At 49.1% G+C, this 19013-nt stretch overlaps 8 protein-coding genes across 8 annotated transcripts; 1 reads left to right on the top strand and 7 right to left on the bottom strand.

The window, feature by feature from the left end:
- Positions 1-1676: 1676 nt before the first annotated feature.
- Positions 1677-1931, bottom strand: N7446_007114 (uncharacterized protein; the record flags this gene model as incomplete). Its single annotated transcript, XM_058515860.1, has 1 exon — positions 1677-1931. The coding sequence occupies one exon, from the start codon at positions 1929-1931 to the stop codon at positions 1677-1679; it is 255 nt and encodes an 84-aa protein (XP_058373038.1).
- Positions 1932-3175: 1244 nt separating this feature from the next.
- On the bottom strand, positions 3176-3701 carry N7446_007113 (SNARE domain- containing protein; the record flags this gene model as incomplete). The annotated part of the gene is made up of 3 exons (XM_058515859.1): positions 3176-3334; positions 3465-3573; positions 3676-3701. The coding sequence occupies 3 exons, from the start codon at positions 3699-3701 to the stop codon at positions 3176-3178; spliced, it is 294 nt and encodes a 97-aa protein (XP_058373037.1).
- Positions 3702-4569: 868 nt separating this feature from the next.
- N7446_007112 (NAD(P)/FAD-dependent oxidoreductase) lies at positions 4570-5910 on the bottom strand (the record flags this gene model as incomplete). The annotated part of the gene is made up of 2 exons (XM_058515858.1): positions 4570-4762; positions 4820-5910. The coding sequence occupies 2 exons, from the start codon at positions 5908-5910 to the stop codon at positions 4570-4572; spliced, it is 1284 nt and encodes a 427-aa protein (XP_058373036.1).
- A 182-nt stretch (positions 5911-6092) lies between these two features.
- N7446_007111 (fungal specific transcription factor domain-containing protein) lies at positions 6093-7490 on the bottom strand (the record flags this gene model as incomplete). Its single annotated transcript, XM_058515857.1, has 2 exons — positions 6093-6584; positions 6636-7490. The coding sequence occupies 2 exons, from the start codon at positions 7488-7490 to the stop codon at positions 6093-6095; spliced, it is 1347 nt and encodes a 448-aa protein (XP_058373035.1).
- Positions 7491-9036: 1546 nt separating this feature from the next.
- On the bottom strand, positions 9037-10325 carry N7446_007110 (RTA1 domain-containing protein; the record flags this gene model as incomplete). Its single annotated transcript, XM_058515856.1, has 3 exons — positions 9037-9043; positions 9212-10150; positions 10204-10325. The coding sequence occupies 3 exons, from the start codon at positions 10323-10325 to the stop codon at positions 9037-9039; spliced, it is 1068 nt and encodes a 355-aa protein (XP_058373034.1).
- Positions 10326-10784: 459 nt separating this feature from the next.
- N7446_007109 (Zn(II)2Cys6 transcription factor domain-containing protein) lies at positions 10785-12337 on the top strand (the record flags this gene model as incomplete). The annotated part of the gene is made up of 3 exons (XM_058515855.1): positions 10785-10876; positions 10928-11596; positions 11651-12337. The coding sequence occupies exons 1-3, from the start codon at positions 10820-10822 to the stop codon at positions 12335-12337; spliced, it is 1413 nt and encodes a 470-aa protein (XP_058373033.1). The 5' UTR covers positions 10785-10819.
- Positions 12338-13248: 911 nt separating this feature from the next.
- On the bottom strand, positions 13249-16058 carry N7446_007108 (putative telomere silencing protein Zds1; the record flags this gene model as incomplete). Its single annotated transcript, XM_058515854.1, has 3 exons — positions 13249-13464; positions 13519-15861; positions 16053-16058. 3 exons carry the CDS (start codon positions 16056-16058, stop codon positions 13249-13251), a joined length of 2565 nt encoding a protein of 854 aa, XP_058373032.1.
- A 1278-nt stretch (positions 16059-17336) lies between these two features.
- N7446_007107 (SYLF and SH3 domain-containing protein) lies at positions 17337-18758 on the bottom strand (the record flags this gene model as incomplete). The annotated part of the gene is made up of 4 exons (XM_058515853.1): positions 17337-17358; positions 17421-18481; positions 18533-18636; positions 18716-18758. 4 exons carry the CDS (start codon positions 18756-18758, stop codon positions 17337-17339), a joined length of 1230 nt encoding a protein of 409 aa, XP_058373031.1.
- Positions 18759-19013: the final 255 nt, after the last annotated feature.

Genomic DNA, 19013 nt, shown 5'->3' with positions numbered 1-19013 from the left:
CTAGAATTGAATATTATATCTACTGTACCATGCCTCTGATGACGCTTGTACTAAGTGCTGATGGTCTAGAGCCTCGTAAAGATCTACATATACAGTCCAGTACTACACACCTAGGCAGCGTTATACAAGAACCCTGGAAGTCTAGAACTCAGCACATTGAACTTGAACCCACCATTATATCACAAAAACCCATCGACAGGAGATTTTCAAGGTCCTTATTTTCTCGGGCTGACCCACTCCGGATCGACGGTGAACTTTTGCAGAGATTGACTCCACTGTGAACACACCATTGCAGCTCTATCCAGTATCCGGTGTGTCTTTGTCGGTTGAGATTTTCATTGCATCATCTGGCTCAAAAGTGATGTGTGGACACAGACTACATGTATATCTAAAATAGGCATTGACTTCAAAGAGACTGGAATGACGACTATCAAAATTGAGTATCATTGGCGAGGAGCTATCATAATTACATGTAACTCTCTTTTTTTGCATGCGCAGTAACTTATAAAAGCATGAAACATGTACATGCAAAGCACTGCACATGCATAATGTGACAGTGACGTACCAATCAAGCCATACACTCTACTCTATACTGACAAAGTACCGCACAGCAGACGACAGTATCTCTTTCAATAAATATCAGTGGACCCCCTTATCATTTTTAGCATTTTTATTATATTCTCCGATAACAGTGGCACAATCTCGCCAATTGCCAGTCTAAGATACAGCACGGGCCGCCCCTGAAACAAAGACTGGCTCGTGGAAAATCCCGGGCCAAAGCGTATGTTCGACATTTTCCTTTTATCGCCGGTAGTTCTCGTTCCGAATATAGGAGCTTTCTGAGTTCTTCCGGTGATCGCCAGGGGCGAGGTTGCAATGCTAAGCGCGGGAGCTAAGAGATCGCGTGGATCGACGCCAAGATGAGGGAAAAGAATTTTCGCGCTGAGGTGTGTTTCGGGTGATCTTATAGTCGGGTTTAGTGTTTTGATTGTTCGGATATTCCGATGTTTCCATTTTTGTACCGAGTATAGAGTGGTAAACATAAGTTCCAATCTTCAATTCTCATGTTCAAGATAACTTTATTTACATTTGCCATTGCAACCCATTTCTCTACAGTTATTGTTAAACTTGTACTCCTGAGAATGCCTAGACTTCCAGGCAGGTCAACGTTTGCAATATTTTTGACCTGCCGAAAGACATCCGCCCATGCTCCTCCCGATGCACTCATGCCTCCAAAGCATTGATATGATTATCATATTACTAGTGCGCATGAATCTCCATAGCCCCTGTAGAGCATGCAACACTAGCCGCTGATCAGCCATGATTCCACCGAGGACATGCCGATAGAGATCACAACATAGCTTTGCCATGACACATTTGTGCAGTCTGGAATGGTAGAGCCTGACAGTATGTGTTCCAAGCCAGATATCGAGTCCCAGAACAACAGTATCACTAAATCCCGCGAATGGTGACACCAGGGCAGACTGGAATGCGGGGCGAAAGATGGGAATCGCTCTCAATGCGAGCTCATGAGCTGTCCGGCGGGATCTTCAAAAGCACATTTCCAACCCGGGATCACGACACAGATATCCTTAGAGATCAAACCATTGGAATTGGATCCGAACCCGATTTCAATATGCTGACATAGATTGATATCCAGTTTGAGACCAATTCACTCAAGCCACAAGCCGATGTCCCACAACCCCAACTTGATGCGTCGGCGCAGCCATACCAACATCAACAGGCGTGGGCTTGCCAACCCTCCCGCTCGGAATTGGGGATTCAGCGTAGCGAGGAACATCCCCAGGCATATATTGCGGCACAGGAGGTAAATTTCCGTAGAAGATAGCCACACCTGCAGTTTTTCGCCATCGCTGTTCATTCTCGTGGAGTTCGATGACTAGGAACCATATTCCTAGGGCTAGAGCCATGCTCGCGATTAGGGTTTGGTAGACTCTTGGCTTGGCTATTGTTGGTACTCTTTTGCAGTGCGGGTCGGGGCAGCGTGTGAATCTGCTTGTGTGGAACATCGTTTGTGGGTTTGGGCGTCTGTTGGTATTGGTATTTGGGGTTGTTGTTGTGGTTCGTTCATCTGTTGTTGTTGTTGGGAGATATGAGGAGGGAGAGTAAGGGATGGTAGTTTGTATTTGATTTATTTTGGCTATTTGTCTGCTAATGATGTTGTTTATGATTTCTGCATCCAGGAATTTGAATGCATGGAGTTTTTTGACGAGGTCGGTTTGGTCGAGGCGGGGTTTACATTCCTGAGCATTTTAGCTGAAAACGGTGGATTTGAAAGACGGACGGAATATGACGCGACATTTACCTACATCGTAGAACGATAAAGGACGATAGACAAATTTTATATTTCCAGGTATTAGTTGGGATAAGTTGGAGTCCATAAGAAGTGATGCGTGGGCGTAGAAAGCTTGGCTACTTGACTCCCGTTTCGGGCTGGTATTCTTGACCCGCTCAAACGCACACCTTCCATTACTTGTTTACACATGTTCGTTGGGGTAGGATGTGCTGGAATAAGATGATTCATCGGTGATGCCCATCAATAATTGAATCAACCAGGTAGCGCACCATCACAATGTGATTATCGAATACTTGATACCATCCATTCTTTCCTCTAAAATTATATCTGAATAAAGCCGGGGTCTGATAGTAGAGAAGCCTTGGGCCAAGTATTATGTTCAGTGGTAATCACAGTATTAAGGACACAAATAAAGAAAGCAACGAGTATCTCGAATCGCAATGCAAGAGCCATATGCTGTAAGCAGAATATCAAAGTCCGCTTGGGTTGGTTTGCGAAAGTCATGAAGACGTGAATCTAAGAGTCGAGAGGTGATCGAGGCAGGCGGAGTGAGGTATGTAGGGGTCGCATCGTTGAAGCTTCTGGGTTGCGGTTTCGACAAGCACCATATGAGCTGATGAACGAACATGGAGCGAAGAATATGTGGAGGACGGAAAGTATTTGAGAACGGAGACGTTCGATTCCCAGCATGTCATGTCGAATGATGACTTGGCAAAGCAATAGATGCGCACAAACTGATAAGTATATCACGTAGTAGAAAGGAACGAGCCGACTCTTGTTCCAGCAAGAGTATCGAAGATCGATCAATGTAAGGGCGAGAGGGTTTCGAGGCGGATTGAATGAACATCAAGAGAGAATTTAGAAAATCCATCCGAGTATGATATAGAGAACAACGCCAGCCGCAATACACATTCCAGCGATCTTCAGTACAGCAACCGTATCGCCTTGCTTCGCCATGCGGGTAAGACGAGTTGCGCTGCCTTTCAGGTTCGTGGAGAAGGAGGAGAATACGTCACTCTAAGCGGAGGCAAATTTGTTAATTATATATCCAAACAGCCCTGCCCCGGTCACTTTAACTGTAGTTCGCAAATCACCCACAAGCATCCTTGGAGGTTGTAGGGCAAGCAAGGCATCGAGCAAGACGTACCGTGTGGTCGAGTGTATCCTGATCCCGCGCATTGTCATGGATGTCAATCGTCACGGAGCGGAGGGCTGAGACTTTTGTGGAGAGAGAGTTGAGGAGCGCATTGTTCTGCCTAATCGGAGAGTCAGCAATACACTCGAATGAGCCGGTGAAAGCCCCAAAGGTCCAACCACAGGGGCGTATTCGATGGGGCAAGGCGGAGGAAGGGACATACTGCTCGCGTTCGTAAGCGTCACTCATTCTGCTGAAGTTTCTTTCGGTTATTTTCGAAGGTGGTAAAATAATGCGAGGATCACAAAGTTTAAGGAAATAAGCAGGCGAGAAATTGGCTAGAGAGGTGGCCAAAAGCCTGGGGTTTCGGAGCCGACGTCAGGCTGGTCACGTGACTGTACATCTTAACTTTAATTATCCTTTGCCCTGAAGTATACAAAGTACACTCTTACACTCTTGGGAATGGTTTCTATTTGCATGTATTGTATGGTTGTGTACTTGGGGTATATAAGGTATGACTTGGACCCAGTGAGATGGTATTGTGACAATATTGACTCTCCCAAGGACCACTCCTGCCTCCAAGAGCTGAGATATCCACTAACAGCGAGTTTCGACGAGATATTTACCGTGCTGACTGGAGCTTTGAATTTAATTGATTCGCTTTCTTGCTCTGCAAAAACTTCTGAGGGATCGTAGAAGGAATCATGGCATTGCCATTTTGGACTCTTTCATTATGCTTCCTTGGGAATATTTCTGTCCATCGAGACCAATAACATCCATCACGATCATAAGAGCCGCTCGCTTGTCCATTTCCGCATCCATAGCCAATTTCAACACTTTTAAATACCCTAGAATGACTTCATTTTGCCCTGAAGTGCGCTCTTGATGATGTCAATCGCGCTAAAGATCACGTTCCATGTTTCCCACGTGAACTTCCAAGGCAATTTGCATCTGCTCCTTACTTCCAGCTTTGTACATATAAGGCTTAGCGTCCAGGTTCTCCCTAAGTTTAACAAACACCTGTCAAAAGTGCGGGTTCGAATCGTTGACAGCCTATTACAATTTCCGAATCTGAGCCTTGATGATCATTCTAAGATAGCATTATGTTGTAGTTTATTTACAGCTTGGCCTGTTCGAATGGGCTCAGCCTTCTCAGAGGAGGACCTCCTCGGCTGCCATCCCCCGCCATAGGGCCTTTAGCGTCATTCTTGGGCAGGTTCAATCTCCACTTTTGCCGCAAGTTCTCAGGAGCCTTTCCCTCAAAGCAGTCAGCAATATATTGTCCCAAGATAGGGAGGAACTTGAAACCGCTGCTCAAGAGTTAGTATAAGTATGAAATACACAACGTGGAGATATAGAGATCTTACTGTCCTGCACCACCCGTGGCCAAAAACAGACCCTGCATGGTGGGGTGGTGGTCGATGATAAAGTCACCCTTGGGAGTATCGGTATACCAGCAAAGTCGGCGGTTTATCCACGGGCGATCACCAAGCTTGGGGAAGAATTGACGCAGACCCTGGCGCAGGGACTCATCCGCGTCATCGGGTAGGTACCCAGTGGCAGCATTGCTGCTTTCAAACTTAGGCGACGAGAGCGATTTCTTTTCCCCATCGACATCAACCTTCATCTCAGTAGCATAGCCGTACCCGTGACGCGCAAGCTTAAGGACATTAGTATCAGGTGTAGGCGGGAAAGAGAACACGCCGGAGCTCATATTGATCATGACCGGGATATTCTTGTACTCGAGAGCCTCTTCTTCAGTCAGCTGGATGAAACCAACTGGCTGACCAGAGGACGAAGCGGCGTGGCCGATGTTTAGCAGACGATTCGTCCATGCGCCAGTACTGAGGATGACCTGGGAAGCAAGCAGAACCTGTCCTCTGACAAGGTTAACACCCACTACCCGTGAGCCGGCCTTGCGCAAAGAGGTAACTGTACCCCTGGGGCCAGCGATGATTGAAATACCGGCAACTGTACACTTAGATGCAAGTTTCTGGATGCTGCCTGCGGCATCTGCCCAGCCACCCTTGGGGTTGTGATAACCGCTCATGCCAGCAACGTCTGCCTGAACACTGGGGTAGAGCTTGCGAATATCAGACGCATCGGGGAGTTCGTCCAAGTGGCCACCAGCGGCACGAATGACTGACTTTGAACCTTCCATATATTTGTTCTTGGGTGTTTCGGAGAACAGAGCGAATCCTGACTCGAAGTATTGATCTTTGTACTCAGTGGTCCAGCCTTTGTATGCCTCACGGGCCATTTTGTAGTAGATTGGGTCGGCATAGTCGGCCCGAATAATACGTGAGATGTCGACGCTGCTTCCATCTGCTGAGGGTGGTACAAATCGGTCGACCACGGTGATATCGGTGTATCCGCGCTTATTGAGTTCCAGGGCGGTTGAAAGACCGAAGACGCCGGCGCCCACGATCAGGATTGAGTCATTCTTAGCTGTAGACATGATAGGTGACAAGTCGGTCTACTGAGCAGTTGTCGTCAAATTTGTTGTAAATTGAACCGGGGATTCCGGTGGCTATAAAATGTGACGGTATAGAGTCATCTCCGGCTCAATGCCGGGACTTGGCGTCCGGAAAGGGCGGGTCCGGGCCGTGTTCCCCGGGACTTATAGATCCCATCTCGCCCTCATGTTGGATTGACACTTAGCCAATCCTCAAATGCTCTGCCATAATCTTGGAGCTGAAGGTAGAGCCCGTCTCCGCTCATGAAATCTACATTTGGATCCCCGGGAAGCCCTGAGAGGTCCATCGTGGGTGCGATCTGACTCGGTGCTTGCACCGGATCCTCGGTCTGTTCGGGTGGATAAGTAACACATTCAGCTGCTACTGTCTTGTGGCCTGATATTCCCGCTGATCCAATCAAAGTGAAATCGCGCTCAGTGATATCACCGACAGTATGGTCGCCTGAGCTTCCAACGCTGTCCTTGGAAAGTTCTGGGCCAAATATGTCGCTGCCGGAATCTGAGGATTTGCTCGCATGGGCATAAACCAAGATTTTCCATAGCAATTGTAAGTTGACGGACCACATCTGGCGCTGTTTCGATTCCCCAGGCGCACCATTGCCTGTCATGGGCCGTCCGGGAGACACACTGTCCCTGAGCTGCTGTAGTTGATGGGCCTGAAAGATGTTAGTTTTAGTACGCAAAAAAAAACAATAACAACAGCTCACCTGTCGGTCAATGTGTGGCCAGCGGCGACCCATATTCCACAGGAACCTGAGACATTTTTCAAACCCTGTTTGCGCCTTTCGGTTAAAAGTTTGATCCTCGACAAAGCTATGCTGGAGATAGATCGTAGCGACGATAACCACACAATGACCTATTGTCGAATCAGAAACCTCAAATCCTTTAGCGCTGATGAGCTCAACAAAATGAAGAACCCAACCACAATGAAATGTCAACTGCTCGAACGAGTTGCGAAGGAATGACTGAGGCATTGTCCTTCGAAAATTCCGGAGACGCATAGAGAGAAGAAATGGATGGTTGATCAGACAAGGGACTGCATGCCAAACTATCTGGAAGAACAGCCACGGACCCCAATAGTCACGATGAGCCTGAAGCTCGGCTGAGGGATGATCTTGGAAGGGACTTGCATGGAGTCTGAATCTGAGTGGCATGAGGCTCTCGTGTTCGCAATGTTGGAAATGAATCATGGCGTAGTCAGAGTGCGGTGACCACGGGGGGTGGGCATCAACGCCAACAGGGCTGGCCGCACAGTTGCTGGCCAATGCCCATAGCTCGCTTGTATAGATGTTGGTACCGAGAATTCCGATATCTGGTTTGGAGCTGCTGGTCCGCCTTGCGTTGTCGTTGGATATCATGGATCCCAATGGGGAAGACAACTCACCACCCTCGCCCAGTGGATCTGGGCACTCTCTAAGATGAAGAGGTTGGAAAGAGCCCTGCAGATTCCGAAGCATGATAAGGCTGATGTAGCACAGCTTGCGCTCATCACGTTCAGTTTCCAGGTTACTCAGTGAGTCTAGGCCGTTGACTTTGAGGTTTTGCATAAAGTATGCGGCCATCTTAGTATAAAATCTGGCACGGATGATATGGCCAGCTGAGATGCAAGACCCGATGTCAGAGTCCGAGAATGAAGAAACAAGGAGTTGTCCTACCTGTAAATTCAAGCATGCTCAAAAGACACATAGTCTGAAGGGTTGATAGTTCTACACTACCAGATGCCAATCGCATCATGACTATCTGGGAGGCCCGCCCCGTCATTCGTTTGATTTCAAACTGAGTTTGAGAATTAGTGATTCCACCATCATAAAATCGAATTCCAAGGGCTTCAATGGCGCAGATAAGTTCGGGGTCTCTTGGTCCAAGTGAGGCAACAGAAGATCGATAAGGAAACAGCAGAAGGGGCTGTGAATTGCAGTATGTCAGATATAGATCTGCTGCCGATAACTCCGGCGAGCGTGCCCTGCAACATCAGTAAGCAAATGAGGCTCTCTAGAGGCACAGGACGGACTGACATAGAAGGACTGTCTTGGGGCAGTAGCTCTGGGACTCGGTCTTGGTGACTCGCAGCTACAGAGGAAGGGGTCTGATCTTGAGCAGGCCGCCTGCAGCTTCATTTAGTCCAGTAAGTAGATCGATTCTCAGATGAACCTACGTAATATAGTCCATCAATCTGTCCAATGTACTTTCAATGCCAGAGATGCGCTCTTCCTGCATTGCGGACTGCTTAGTTTGGGATCCAATGACTTTTTCCATCGACTTACCATTTTCTTAGAATGCTCAGGCTCTTCACTTCGAAATTCATCAACGGCATATGTGCATTTCTGGCCCAGCCTTTCACAATACGAGCAGACGGGCTTTTCTCCAGGGCAGCGGGACTTTTTCCGGCTTGGGAAGTGTCAGCGCAGTGGGTGTAGAGCGCAGAATCAAGCTTACCGGCAAGGTGCGCAGGCCTGTCTGGCCCTTTTTGATGGCCTTTCACCCCCCACCGAGGCCATTTTATAGCCAATATGCCGTGTTTGAGTGAAAAAGGATATATCGAGGCGGGAGTCGGACCGGGCGGATGTGGGTTGCCTAGGTGGGGATGGTAGTGGCCGTTTCATACAAAAGAGACAAACTGTTATGAGAGTATAAAAAATTTCTTCAAATTTTAATAGATAAATATTTCAATGCTGCTTTTGAGCATACCGTTTTCTAATAGGGTCTTAGGCGCACTACCACAGCCCAATGTTGTTTAGGTAAACTGTCACTAAATACAGTGACGCAGCAATAGTTTTGACACCACTTTGATTACTCAGATTCTGCCGGTTAAAAATTCGCTCTTTCAACACACCTAGACTGGTTTCCTGATAAAACACTTAACTGTTACGGATTAGGTTGAATCTTGTCTTCTATAAAAAGCACTCACTGAAGCAAAAACGTTTAGAAAGTAAGATGATATAGACTTGCTCTTCGGTTTGCGATAGAGAGGTCTAAAAACGGTCTAAAAAACGGTCTGTGCAACGGTGTTGAAATATTTGCTGTGTTACTGTACTACAGGCAGACAATGAATATAAACTGCATGCAAGGCGCCTCTATTCCTACCCCTTAGTAAAAATTAAAAACAAACTAATTGCTATAAGAAACGAAATAAGTCTATTTTGCAAAGAGAAAGACATTCGCGCAAATTACATAAAAGATCACTCAAAAAAAAAAGACATGGACAAAGCCCAAAATATATATCCAACAAAAGAACAATGCCACACTCCGCAACAATGACCCATGCAAAAGAAACCATCTAAACATTCGGACTGAGAGGAGCAAGCTCCTTTGGTCTTCAAGTGCAATCCTCGTATTGGTAGCCGTACCAACAGCAAAGCTACCATCCTTACACACAGGCCACTCATCCTCGCGCAACCAATACTCCTCATGAGAAGGCTTGCCCTTAATCATACCGCCCAAATCAAGCGGATCAGCGAAAGTCTCCCAAGTAGAACGGCGATCAATCCAACCAGGCCCCATCCGCTCAGTGCGGCCATCAGGACTCAAATAGCGGTTCTTCTGACGAGGCAAGTTGCGACCAGGGTGAAACACATTCATCCACCAAGTAAAGATAAGCATGGGACCCAGCTCAAAGGCATAGAGATACCATTCATGACTGAGGATTGAACCGCAATTCTCTCGGCACCCGATTTTTTTGAACATCTCGAATGCTTCGACTGCGCGGAAGATACACCGTAGTAGAACGAGGGTTGAGGTGCCATAGAGTGTAATACAGAGGATGCGGACGTTGGGTGAGAGCATGCTGGCTCGTGAGCAACGGGCGTGAACTGTTGCAACGACGCTGATTACGCAGCATTCGACGGCAGCTTGGAGGACCAGACCGGCGGCGATGAGAGCTCCGCCAGTCTTGTACTCCTCTATGTTTCCATCTGCTGTTAAGTTTTTGGCTGCTCCAGCAGCGGTCATTGCTTCTACGGCAGCACCCAGGTAGACAAAAAATATCAGGACTCGGTTGGGGTTTAGGAGGGCGTGCATTGGGAGGTAGTTCATGAGTCGTCCCACGATGTTGTATGCTGCGGCGGAGTAGATTGGTGGACCGGCATAGATGAATATGCTTGATGCGATATAAATATTCAGGTTGTCAGGGTGGTAACTAGAAATGCAGCGCAGAATCCATCCAGCTGTGAAGACTGCACCACCCCAACAGAGGAAGAATGTGACCCGCCAGAATCGGTAGCGGCTGGAGAATATTAGAAATTGGGCATCGAAAGCTAATGTTTTTATGCAACCCACTAGTTCTGATAAACGTGCAGTAAGAAAGATGCGGCAACTAGGGCTGCAAATACAGCGGGCAAGATATGGCTGGGGGTGTATATGTAGAGGCTTTCGGCCTTCGGATCTGTGCTGGCGACCATGATGAATTGGAACAAGCTGGAGGATGAATAGTTGATTATCTAGCGGGCATTGGCGCCTTTAAATGTTTGATCCATCCAACATGCACTTTCAGCCCTGCCGATTTGTACAAACTACGAAGCGGTACATGAGTCCATATCGGGGTATATGCCCTCCGAAGTGTGTGGCGTAGAGCGGTTGATTATTTTGAGTTTGATGAGCCCCAATGCCTGAACAACTGGGGCAGCCAAGACTCCTTAAGATCCCTCGAGATAGAGAGATGTGCATAGTTGGCCCCCAACCAATCAGCATCGCCAAACTAAGCCTTGTAGCGGCACATTCGACCCGAAGCGGTTAGACTGATGATGACATGGTCAGCCCAACTTCGCCCTGTAATGTCAGCCCAGTCAACAGTTAGACACTTTGTCTTCGGAGATTTTAATATCCAGGCCCATTCTATATCGTTTCCGTTTTGAGATCAACGCTCCGCTCCTTGGGTCAACCCCAGTGCCCCACCATGCCAGGTGTACCAACAGGTCGTGCCTGTGATGCATGCCGCAAGCAGAAGAAAAAGGTGCGTGCGATAGACATGTGGTAGTTAATATGTTGCTAATGATATGATAAGTGCGACGAGAAACAACCTAGCTGTGGGAGATGTCTGCGTCTGAAAGTGACCTGCATAGGGTCCGGTCAGCAACGATACAAGTTCAAGCAAGAGCATCGTTTTTCACCCCCAGCACAAAAGAATAACGGAAAACAAATGACCATCACACTCGATAACAAGTCAAGATCAACCAAGAAAGAAACGCCTTCTTTTGAAATTCCTCCTACATTCCCCAACCATCATCTTACATCATTAACAAATTCATTCATCGGCGCCATCAAACGCTCAACAGACCTCCGATACAACCTGTGGTGGTCTTTCGGTCTATTTTTAGAAGAAGTACCCCGGCGACTTGGCAACAATGAAGCACTCGACCGCGCAGTCGATGCCGTGACCACTATCCATGCAGACTTCTGCACTCGCCGGTCCATTTCAGTCAGTGCTTTATCAAAGTACTCGTATGCTCTCAGAACTTTGAGTGTATATTTAGACGATCCAATTCAAGCAATTGCGTCGAATACCCTCTGCGCCGTGATGATTCTCCTAGTCTGCCAAGCATTCATTGGAAACCAAGGACAATTATTATCAGGCCACGCAGGAGGTGCAGCCAACATCTTGCGCGCGAGAAAGAACTTCGGACCCCGCGACGAATTCGAACGCAAACTATTCCTCTCTCTACGAGGCGGTGTGGTAAGTAAACCAACTTTCTCGTCTTCCCACAAAACCAATGCTAATAATACCAAGCTCTTCGAAGGCCTATACAACGAGAAAATAGACCTAAGCCCCACAGAATGGGAATCCCTTGTCCAAAACGACTACGACGCAAACCTCCCAGAAGGACGAATGATACTCTGCCTAACAAAAGCCCCAACCCTAATAAAGCGCGGCAAACACGCAATACGCACTGGACAAGACCTAACCAAACTGAAAAGTGAAATCCAACCAATATACGAACAATGCAAAGAAATCCTAGCCGAGCTAAAAACCCGGAAAACATCCTTCGAAGCCTCAACCCCGGAAACGTCTTCTCCGACATTCATGGCCCAGGTATTGAAAGCGCATTACCTGCGCACGTACGGACTGGGTCTTACGATAACGATGTTTTTCAATTGTATAATGCAGGCGTTGAACTTGGATGATTCTACTTTTGCGGAGGAATCGACTTCTTTTGTCGAGGAGACGCTTGAACATGCGGCGCAGTCGAATGTTTATAGACCTGTTGGGGCGGGGTATGTTATATTGTGCTTGTATGCGGCTTGGGCTGCGACTCCGGATCCGCAGTTGAGATTGAGTGTTGAGTTGGCTTTGCTTGATTATCACGATGATTTTAAGCGTAATCGTGTCACTGATTTGCCTTGTGATTTGGATATCGTGTCTGAACATATTTGGCTTGGGGTGCCTCCTAGGAGGAAGGCTCTTGTTTTGAATTGAAGGGTCGACGTGCATACGACATACATGATTGAGATGACTTTGTGGATATTTGAGATACCAGCTAGATATACGTAGATGTGCTTTTGTTTCGGGGCAGTACAGTATGACTTGGATATATTCCTACATTCTCAACCAGTACTTCTCTTCACCCTGGATGATACAAATGTGCCACGAATAGACCAATCCTGCGGTGAGTTTCAGATATTAAGCTTCACTTAGTGGCATACGCTAGCCACGCTAAAAAGTTGTTGGGAAGACATATCAAAGATCGCATGAACAGCCTGGATACCTAGATGTACAATAATCAGAATTAAAGCCCCTATAAAGAATGTAGTAAGACAATACAGCAACAAATCCGTGATTCATTCGTATGAGGTGAAAGCGCTAAATAAGAAAAAGAAAAGAGATACAGACGGGCTCCAAACTATGTGGACCACCAGGTGGCACCATGGTACCAAAACGAAAACAGAAAGAGAACCCCAGACGCTATGCGAAGAGAGAAAATAAGAGCACGAACTCAGAGCATATATGGCAAAGCACAAGGCCGGGCCAATCATGAAGACAACAGAATGCGAAATCCCCTGATCCTACCTCGTCCTGACCCTGCCCTGTCTTCCCCATTGCTATGATACGCCAAAGTGAGCATAATAATACGGAAACCGCCGGAAGGGTTGGTAGAGGTACACAAAATCGAAGGAGCCACGACTGAACGGATAAAGGGTAATGTATGGAAAAGACGGGCGAAAAAAGGGGCAAGAGTGTACATGTTCTAGGAACAGGCCGAACCGACAAAAAACATGGGTATTTCCGTGCGCTGCTAAAGACTTGGAAACCGGAAGTGCAAGTGCAAGTGCGGCGCGAAAACGAATATCAGAAAAGAGAAACGAGTGAAGACGCCCAAGCCGGGTGTTTCACCACATATCATCGTCATCGTCATCATCGAGTTGGACGTCGTCGCCAAAGGACGAGTGTCCGTACTGGTACCCCGGGCCGTAAGCGCTGCCATTTTCGTAGCTTTGCTTACTGCCTCTCGAATGGGCGCCGTAGCGATCGTGCGGATCGTCGTCATAGTCGTACATGGAAGAATCGTCGTAAGCACTTTCTGCGTAGTGTTGCTGCTCCTGGGACTAGGATAGATGTTAGTGAGATAGATCTTCATTGGGACGGGTACAGGCACTCACCTCTTGGTATCGCTGATATTGCGTGTATTCATCTGGCTGGTCCCTAGATTTGGATGACCTCTGGGATCCAGATGAAGAATGCCCCGTCTGTGGGTGCATCTGTTGCACTTTGGCCAGGTATGAGTACATGAAGTTGCTCAGCAGTACTTGAGAGTAGAGCGCTCGCCGGGGGTTTGCAAGTTTGATATGTGCCATGCGGTAGATTGCTCGCTCTTCCAGGATGGAGAACCGAGTCCAAGGGTAGTCGAGGTCGGGACGCAGAACCCGCATCGGAGGATCCGGGGACAGGTTTCGAGATGAATGTTTGCGATGATGGCCTTCTCCACCATGCTTCTTTCGTCCGCCACCAAATATAGAAGAGAAAATGCCATCCTTTTCTTTCTTTGAATCGCCCGATGCCCTTCTGACACCGTCCTTACGCCGTTCTTCTTCCAGCTTCGGATCCAGGCGGTCTAATACGAGACTTTCACGGGCACGCGGAGTGTTGTCGATGGACGATTGGAGTACATCCAGGCGTGTATTATCATGGGCTTTGTCGACTTTTGATTTAGTGCTTTTCGACTCGCTGTCCTTGTGCTTCTTCTTGTCTTTGTCCTTCTCTTCGCTGCCCAGCAACCAGTGCCAACTTGACTTGCGACTTCCATCGGAATCCTTCTTGTCCTTTGACTTTTTCCCTTCAGATTTGCGTTCGTCATGTTTGCGTTCTTCGGGTATTGTGGGGATGAATGAGAGACTATCAGTGCGAGTACTGTTGCCGGGTATCATCTGAGGATTATTGGCGAAATCATTGAGTGAAGAAGTGCTTTCAGGGGATTGGCGGGAGTTTTTGGAACGTTTGCTTGGTGCCGCGTCATGCAGGGACGTTTTTGGTGGCGGCGTTGATGTTGCAGTCCGATCCGCTGAACGTTGTGAAGGAGGACTGGGAATGCGGTTGGTCTCCGGGGCAGGCGGAGTTTCAACAATCGCAGGGATCTGTTGATCGCCCGGAGGTGTAACCAAGGTAGATCGTCCATTCGAGCTGATACGAGAATGCCATTGCCGTGATCCGTCAGGTCGATCAGAGGCAAAATCTGAATGTCCACCCACGTACGAGTCTCCCCTCTCTGCTTCAGGCTGATCGACAATGGGGTCGAATGTTGAGCCGGAACCTGCGCCTGAAGTGTATGCTGTGCCATGGGACGAAGTAGACTGGGACCGAGTTGTTCGGTTCGTGTTGGGCATAGGATCAGGCGACATGCGAGTCTTGCCGGGAATCGAAAGTATTTCGGCATCACTCCCTGCAGATTCAGAAGCCCCTCGTCCGACTCGCTTGGAATATGGTAACTTCTCGCCCTTTTTCAAACTCCCCGCCTTTTTATATTGTGTCCTCGTCGACCGGCGCAAACTATTGCCTAGAGGTGCCGGTGGTAAGATCGGCCTATCTTCGATGCTCAAATCCTGCATGCCACGCAAGAGTGTCGATTCTTTGTCTGCTGGTTTCGAATCGTCCACCAAGGTTTCAAGCTGCTGCAAGTTCGGACTCAACATGCCATCCCGCTTATTCGATTGTGAGCGCTGATGCTCCAGCCGATCAGCGCCATCCGTGTATCCTGAAGAATTGTCGATTTGCCTTGATAGCATAGAACGCTTGCGGTGAAGTCCAGCCCCCGACCCTTGACGCTCAGTGCCACCAGAGTAATCGCCAGACCTGCGCTTAATGTGATCAGCCTTGCTATCGAGAAAAGACTTGAATTCCTTCGGGGCGAGTTCGGGATGTAGTCGCGCAGGCACCCAAAACAATCTCGAGGCGTCATCTTCATCGGCTGAGGGGGAGGGAGGCAGTGCGAAGCCCGGAAGGTCAGGGTCACCAGCGGCCGCCACATCCATGGACATGCGCCGAATAGCAGCGAGGTTGTTCAGCTCCTGAGCCACGGCAGCGGGGTCGGATTCATAGTCGATGTCGTTCAGAGGAAAAGAAGAGGTAGCGGTTTCTGAGGGAGACCGAGTCCCCTCGGGGACTACAGAATCGGTCTCCCGGTCATAAGCTCGGTTTGCAACGAGCGACGGCCGTGTATGTCCATTTGGCGGTTTCGTTTGCCCTTCCGAGAAAGAATTATGCAGGGGGGAGGACGGGGAGGGGTTGGACTCGGATCCTGCGGCGGCCCGCGGGATGGTTGTTATTGACTCGCCCAGCGGGGAGGATATATAGCTGAGGCGTCTTGGATCGTTGGGGTCGTAGTCATCATCATACATATGCCCGATCGCTTCTGTCACATGGTGACTTGGGTCGCTAATCGAGAGATGGGGGGCATGACCTCGCCGCGTCGCGTGTCCTCCGCCAGCCTCATGGGCACTCGTGGAGGCCTAACCAGAAGACAAAGAGGGTTAGAATTTGCGACGCGCTATTTGCCAAACGTGATCTCTTTCAATGGGGGACATCTCAATGCCCAAAAACGTGGTGCCTGAGGGGCTCAAAAAGTTGACGGTACCCTCCCAACCACACCCCCAGGCACACGGACAAACACTGGGAGGACGAAAGAAAGAAGAGAACGCACCTGCATGGGAACCAGTTGTATAGGGACCGAAGACAACCCGAAAGACCCTGAAGTCCAAAGGGTGAGGAAGTCAATGAACGGGGTAAAGACGAATGGTCATCGAAGCGGGGAAAGAGAGAAGAACCCAGAGACTAGACATTCGGATGTCGAGTCCGAGTCATTTGTGGGAGAGAAAGGAAAGAAGAATGAGGGTTATGGGGTTGCGGGCGGAGAAGAGTTGCTGACTTGCGGGCGCAGCACCTGACATCTACAGAATAGCTATCTTTTGACCTCACTGGAAAAAGGTGTTAAAAGTAAACAGTATCGGTTCTGTTCAGTTCAGTTCATGAAATTGGCTTTCTTACATGTACTTGTCTCCACTTAAAACGGGAAATGGTCCATGGACGATCAGTCCGATCTACACGTTCTGGTCTTTGGCCCTAGTAGTACATCTTTCAGTTCGGATTCGAACTCGGACTTGAGGAAGGCCTGTCTTTCAGAGCTGATATATTTCTCTAGTGGTACCGCATTCATGCAACTCGAAGCTGAGGCCTCCCTCGTACCAATGTACATACGCGTTCATTGAGGCCCAAACACCATACACTATACACTCTTAAGGTACTACAACAAAAAGGCAAATCCGCCATAGGAAATCCGTTGCATCCAAGGATACCTCCTGGCCGACCCCAAAGGCTTTGTACTAGGCAAATTCTTCCCCTACGGTCCCGTGTTTTGAACATGAAACCCCGTGTTACTCCACCTCTTCTGTTGAAGGAAGACAGTGGCTGGTCTGCCCCTCACAGCTGTGCAGGTATTGACACAATATGTGATCCGAGTACACACAGGCCAGAGCCCAGACGACCTAGACGAGCTGCGAGGCACAAGGATATATGTGAGCCCCGTGCTAGGACTGTACGATTGAACTCAAAATATCAGGCAAGCCACCTGAGAAAGCTGAATGATACACCCTAGAAAAGATTCGAAAATAAAGAGAGAAGTAAGGCAAAAAGCGAACTCTAGGAGTAGATTGCAACCAGAGGGGAGAATACTCTGCATAAACCTAAAAGACCGCAACAAATGGCAGTAACCTCCTAGTCCCCCGACGGAGAACTAACAATAAGAACGAAAACTCCGCGCTGAAGGATGTAACGGCAACGATTTGACGTATAAAAAAAGTTGGCGGATCCACTTCCACCTGGATATATTGAGGGCATTTGAGGCATCTGTGTCCATGAAGCCTAAAATGAATGTGCATCGAGATTTCATAGTTTGTGCTGCATGGACCAGCATGGGATAGTCACAAAATTACGAGGCATCAACATAGTTGCTGCGGTTCAGATTAGCAAATGTCAAGCATAGAAAAACCCCGAAAATGCAAGGTGTGCTTACCTGGGGAAGATCCCCACGCGGTCACCGATGCGACCAGTCCACCAGTCTTCCGCCTTTTCCGTCCGCTTCAGAATTGTAATGATCTCGCCCTTCTTGAAACCAAGGTCACCCTCTTGATCCGCATCGAATGTAAAGAGAGCAACAGCCTGGTCCTGTCGCAGCTGAGCCGCACTCGTCTTTTGCCCGAAGACCGGCTTAGGGGCAGTAGGACGCGTAGGTCGGCGATCTGAATAAACATAGTCCTCCTCAAATGGCGCGGTGTTGCTCCGGTTGCGCCCATAGCCGTCGTATGAGTCGCTGGGAGGTTCCCGGCCTGTCGCGGAACGGCCAAGTCCCCCGGCAGGCCGATCGTAAACATCATCTGCCCAGGTGTTCGCACGGCGCGGCTGGTCACGGTAGTCGTAGTCGTCGCCAGTGGTGTTGGATCGGCCCCGCCGGCTACCCTGGCCATATGCCTCGCCCCTTCGTCCCTCCCAGACGACATCATCGTGGCTCTCGTCATATATGGGCATGTCATTGTACATAGAATCACCATATGCTCTAGCGTTTCCTTGGAAGGCACGGGAGTTCAGCACGCGCATGAGGGCATCGGCGGCCGGCGGTGGGCGAACGCTACCAGTGAGAAGCTGGTTCGCAGAGACGCGACTGCGATACAGCTTCTCGTTGGCATCCTTGCGCTCCACGAGCATACTGCCCTCCAGACTGACGCCGGCAAAGAGACCCTTGGTTTTCGAGTAAGAGAACACAGCTGCGACGCCCTTTGTGCTGGCAGCTCCAGCAGCCTCGGCATTTCGACCGACCGGTCCTGCGGCGAGGGAGACATTGCCACCCAGCGTTAGCGTACCGACCTGGGAGAATGTGCGGACGGCAGCGGCATCATTCAAGATGAACACAAAGTCGGTCAATTCGAACCCAATCTGACCTCCAATTCCGGCACCTGCAGTCGCGATAGCCGACGGGGCCGACCAAGAACCATCGCCAAGACGAGCGACAACAATACCAGATCCAAATCGACCTGAGCCGAGGAATCCGGCTTTCAGAACCGTGAGGACCGCAAGACCCTAGCAAAAAGGACGTTAGCCCACCTCACCCGAGTATTGCGAGATTCTTACCTTTGCACCGGCCAGAATCTCTGGCGGAATGACTTTGTCGGGACCGAAGGCTTGCCTGGGATCAACGAATGAGGTCAAGATCTTTGCGGCCTTCTTGCACTCGCCTGTTCAGATGGGGGTCATTGTCAGCCGGATATGCCGCACACGACTGCGGGGGAAGTGGGTTGAGAGATCGACACGTACTGTTCATAGACGAGGGCAGTGGATTGTTGATCCCGAGAGGCATATTTGCGGTATATGTCGAGGTAAAACGGTCAACTCGACTGAAAGAGGAGTGAGGTTGGGGAATGAGGAGAGCCCAGGTGTTGATCGGGTTCCCGTTAGTCAGGTCAGTGTGGGCCTAATGACGGCTGACGCGGGACGGTAGTTCGTCGGAGGCTCAAGAGTATCTGTACCTCGCAGGACTCCTCCCTTGATCAGCGAGTAGTCAATTCCAAGGTTATCTGGTAGAAATCAATCAGTTGAGAGCTTCCGTAACAGT

Source organism: Penicillium canescens, assembly GCF_028828765.1.
Source record: "Penicillium canescens strain IBT 15451 chromosome Unknown utg000004l_segment0_segment0, whole genome shotgun sequence".
Lineage (NCBI taxonomy): Eukaryota > Fungi > Ascomycota > Eurotiomycetes > Eurotiales > Aspergillaceae > Penicillium > Penicillium canescens.
Note: the sequence above shows the minus strand (reverse complement) of the source record. Positions and strands in the feature narration are given on the sequence as shown.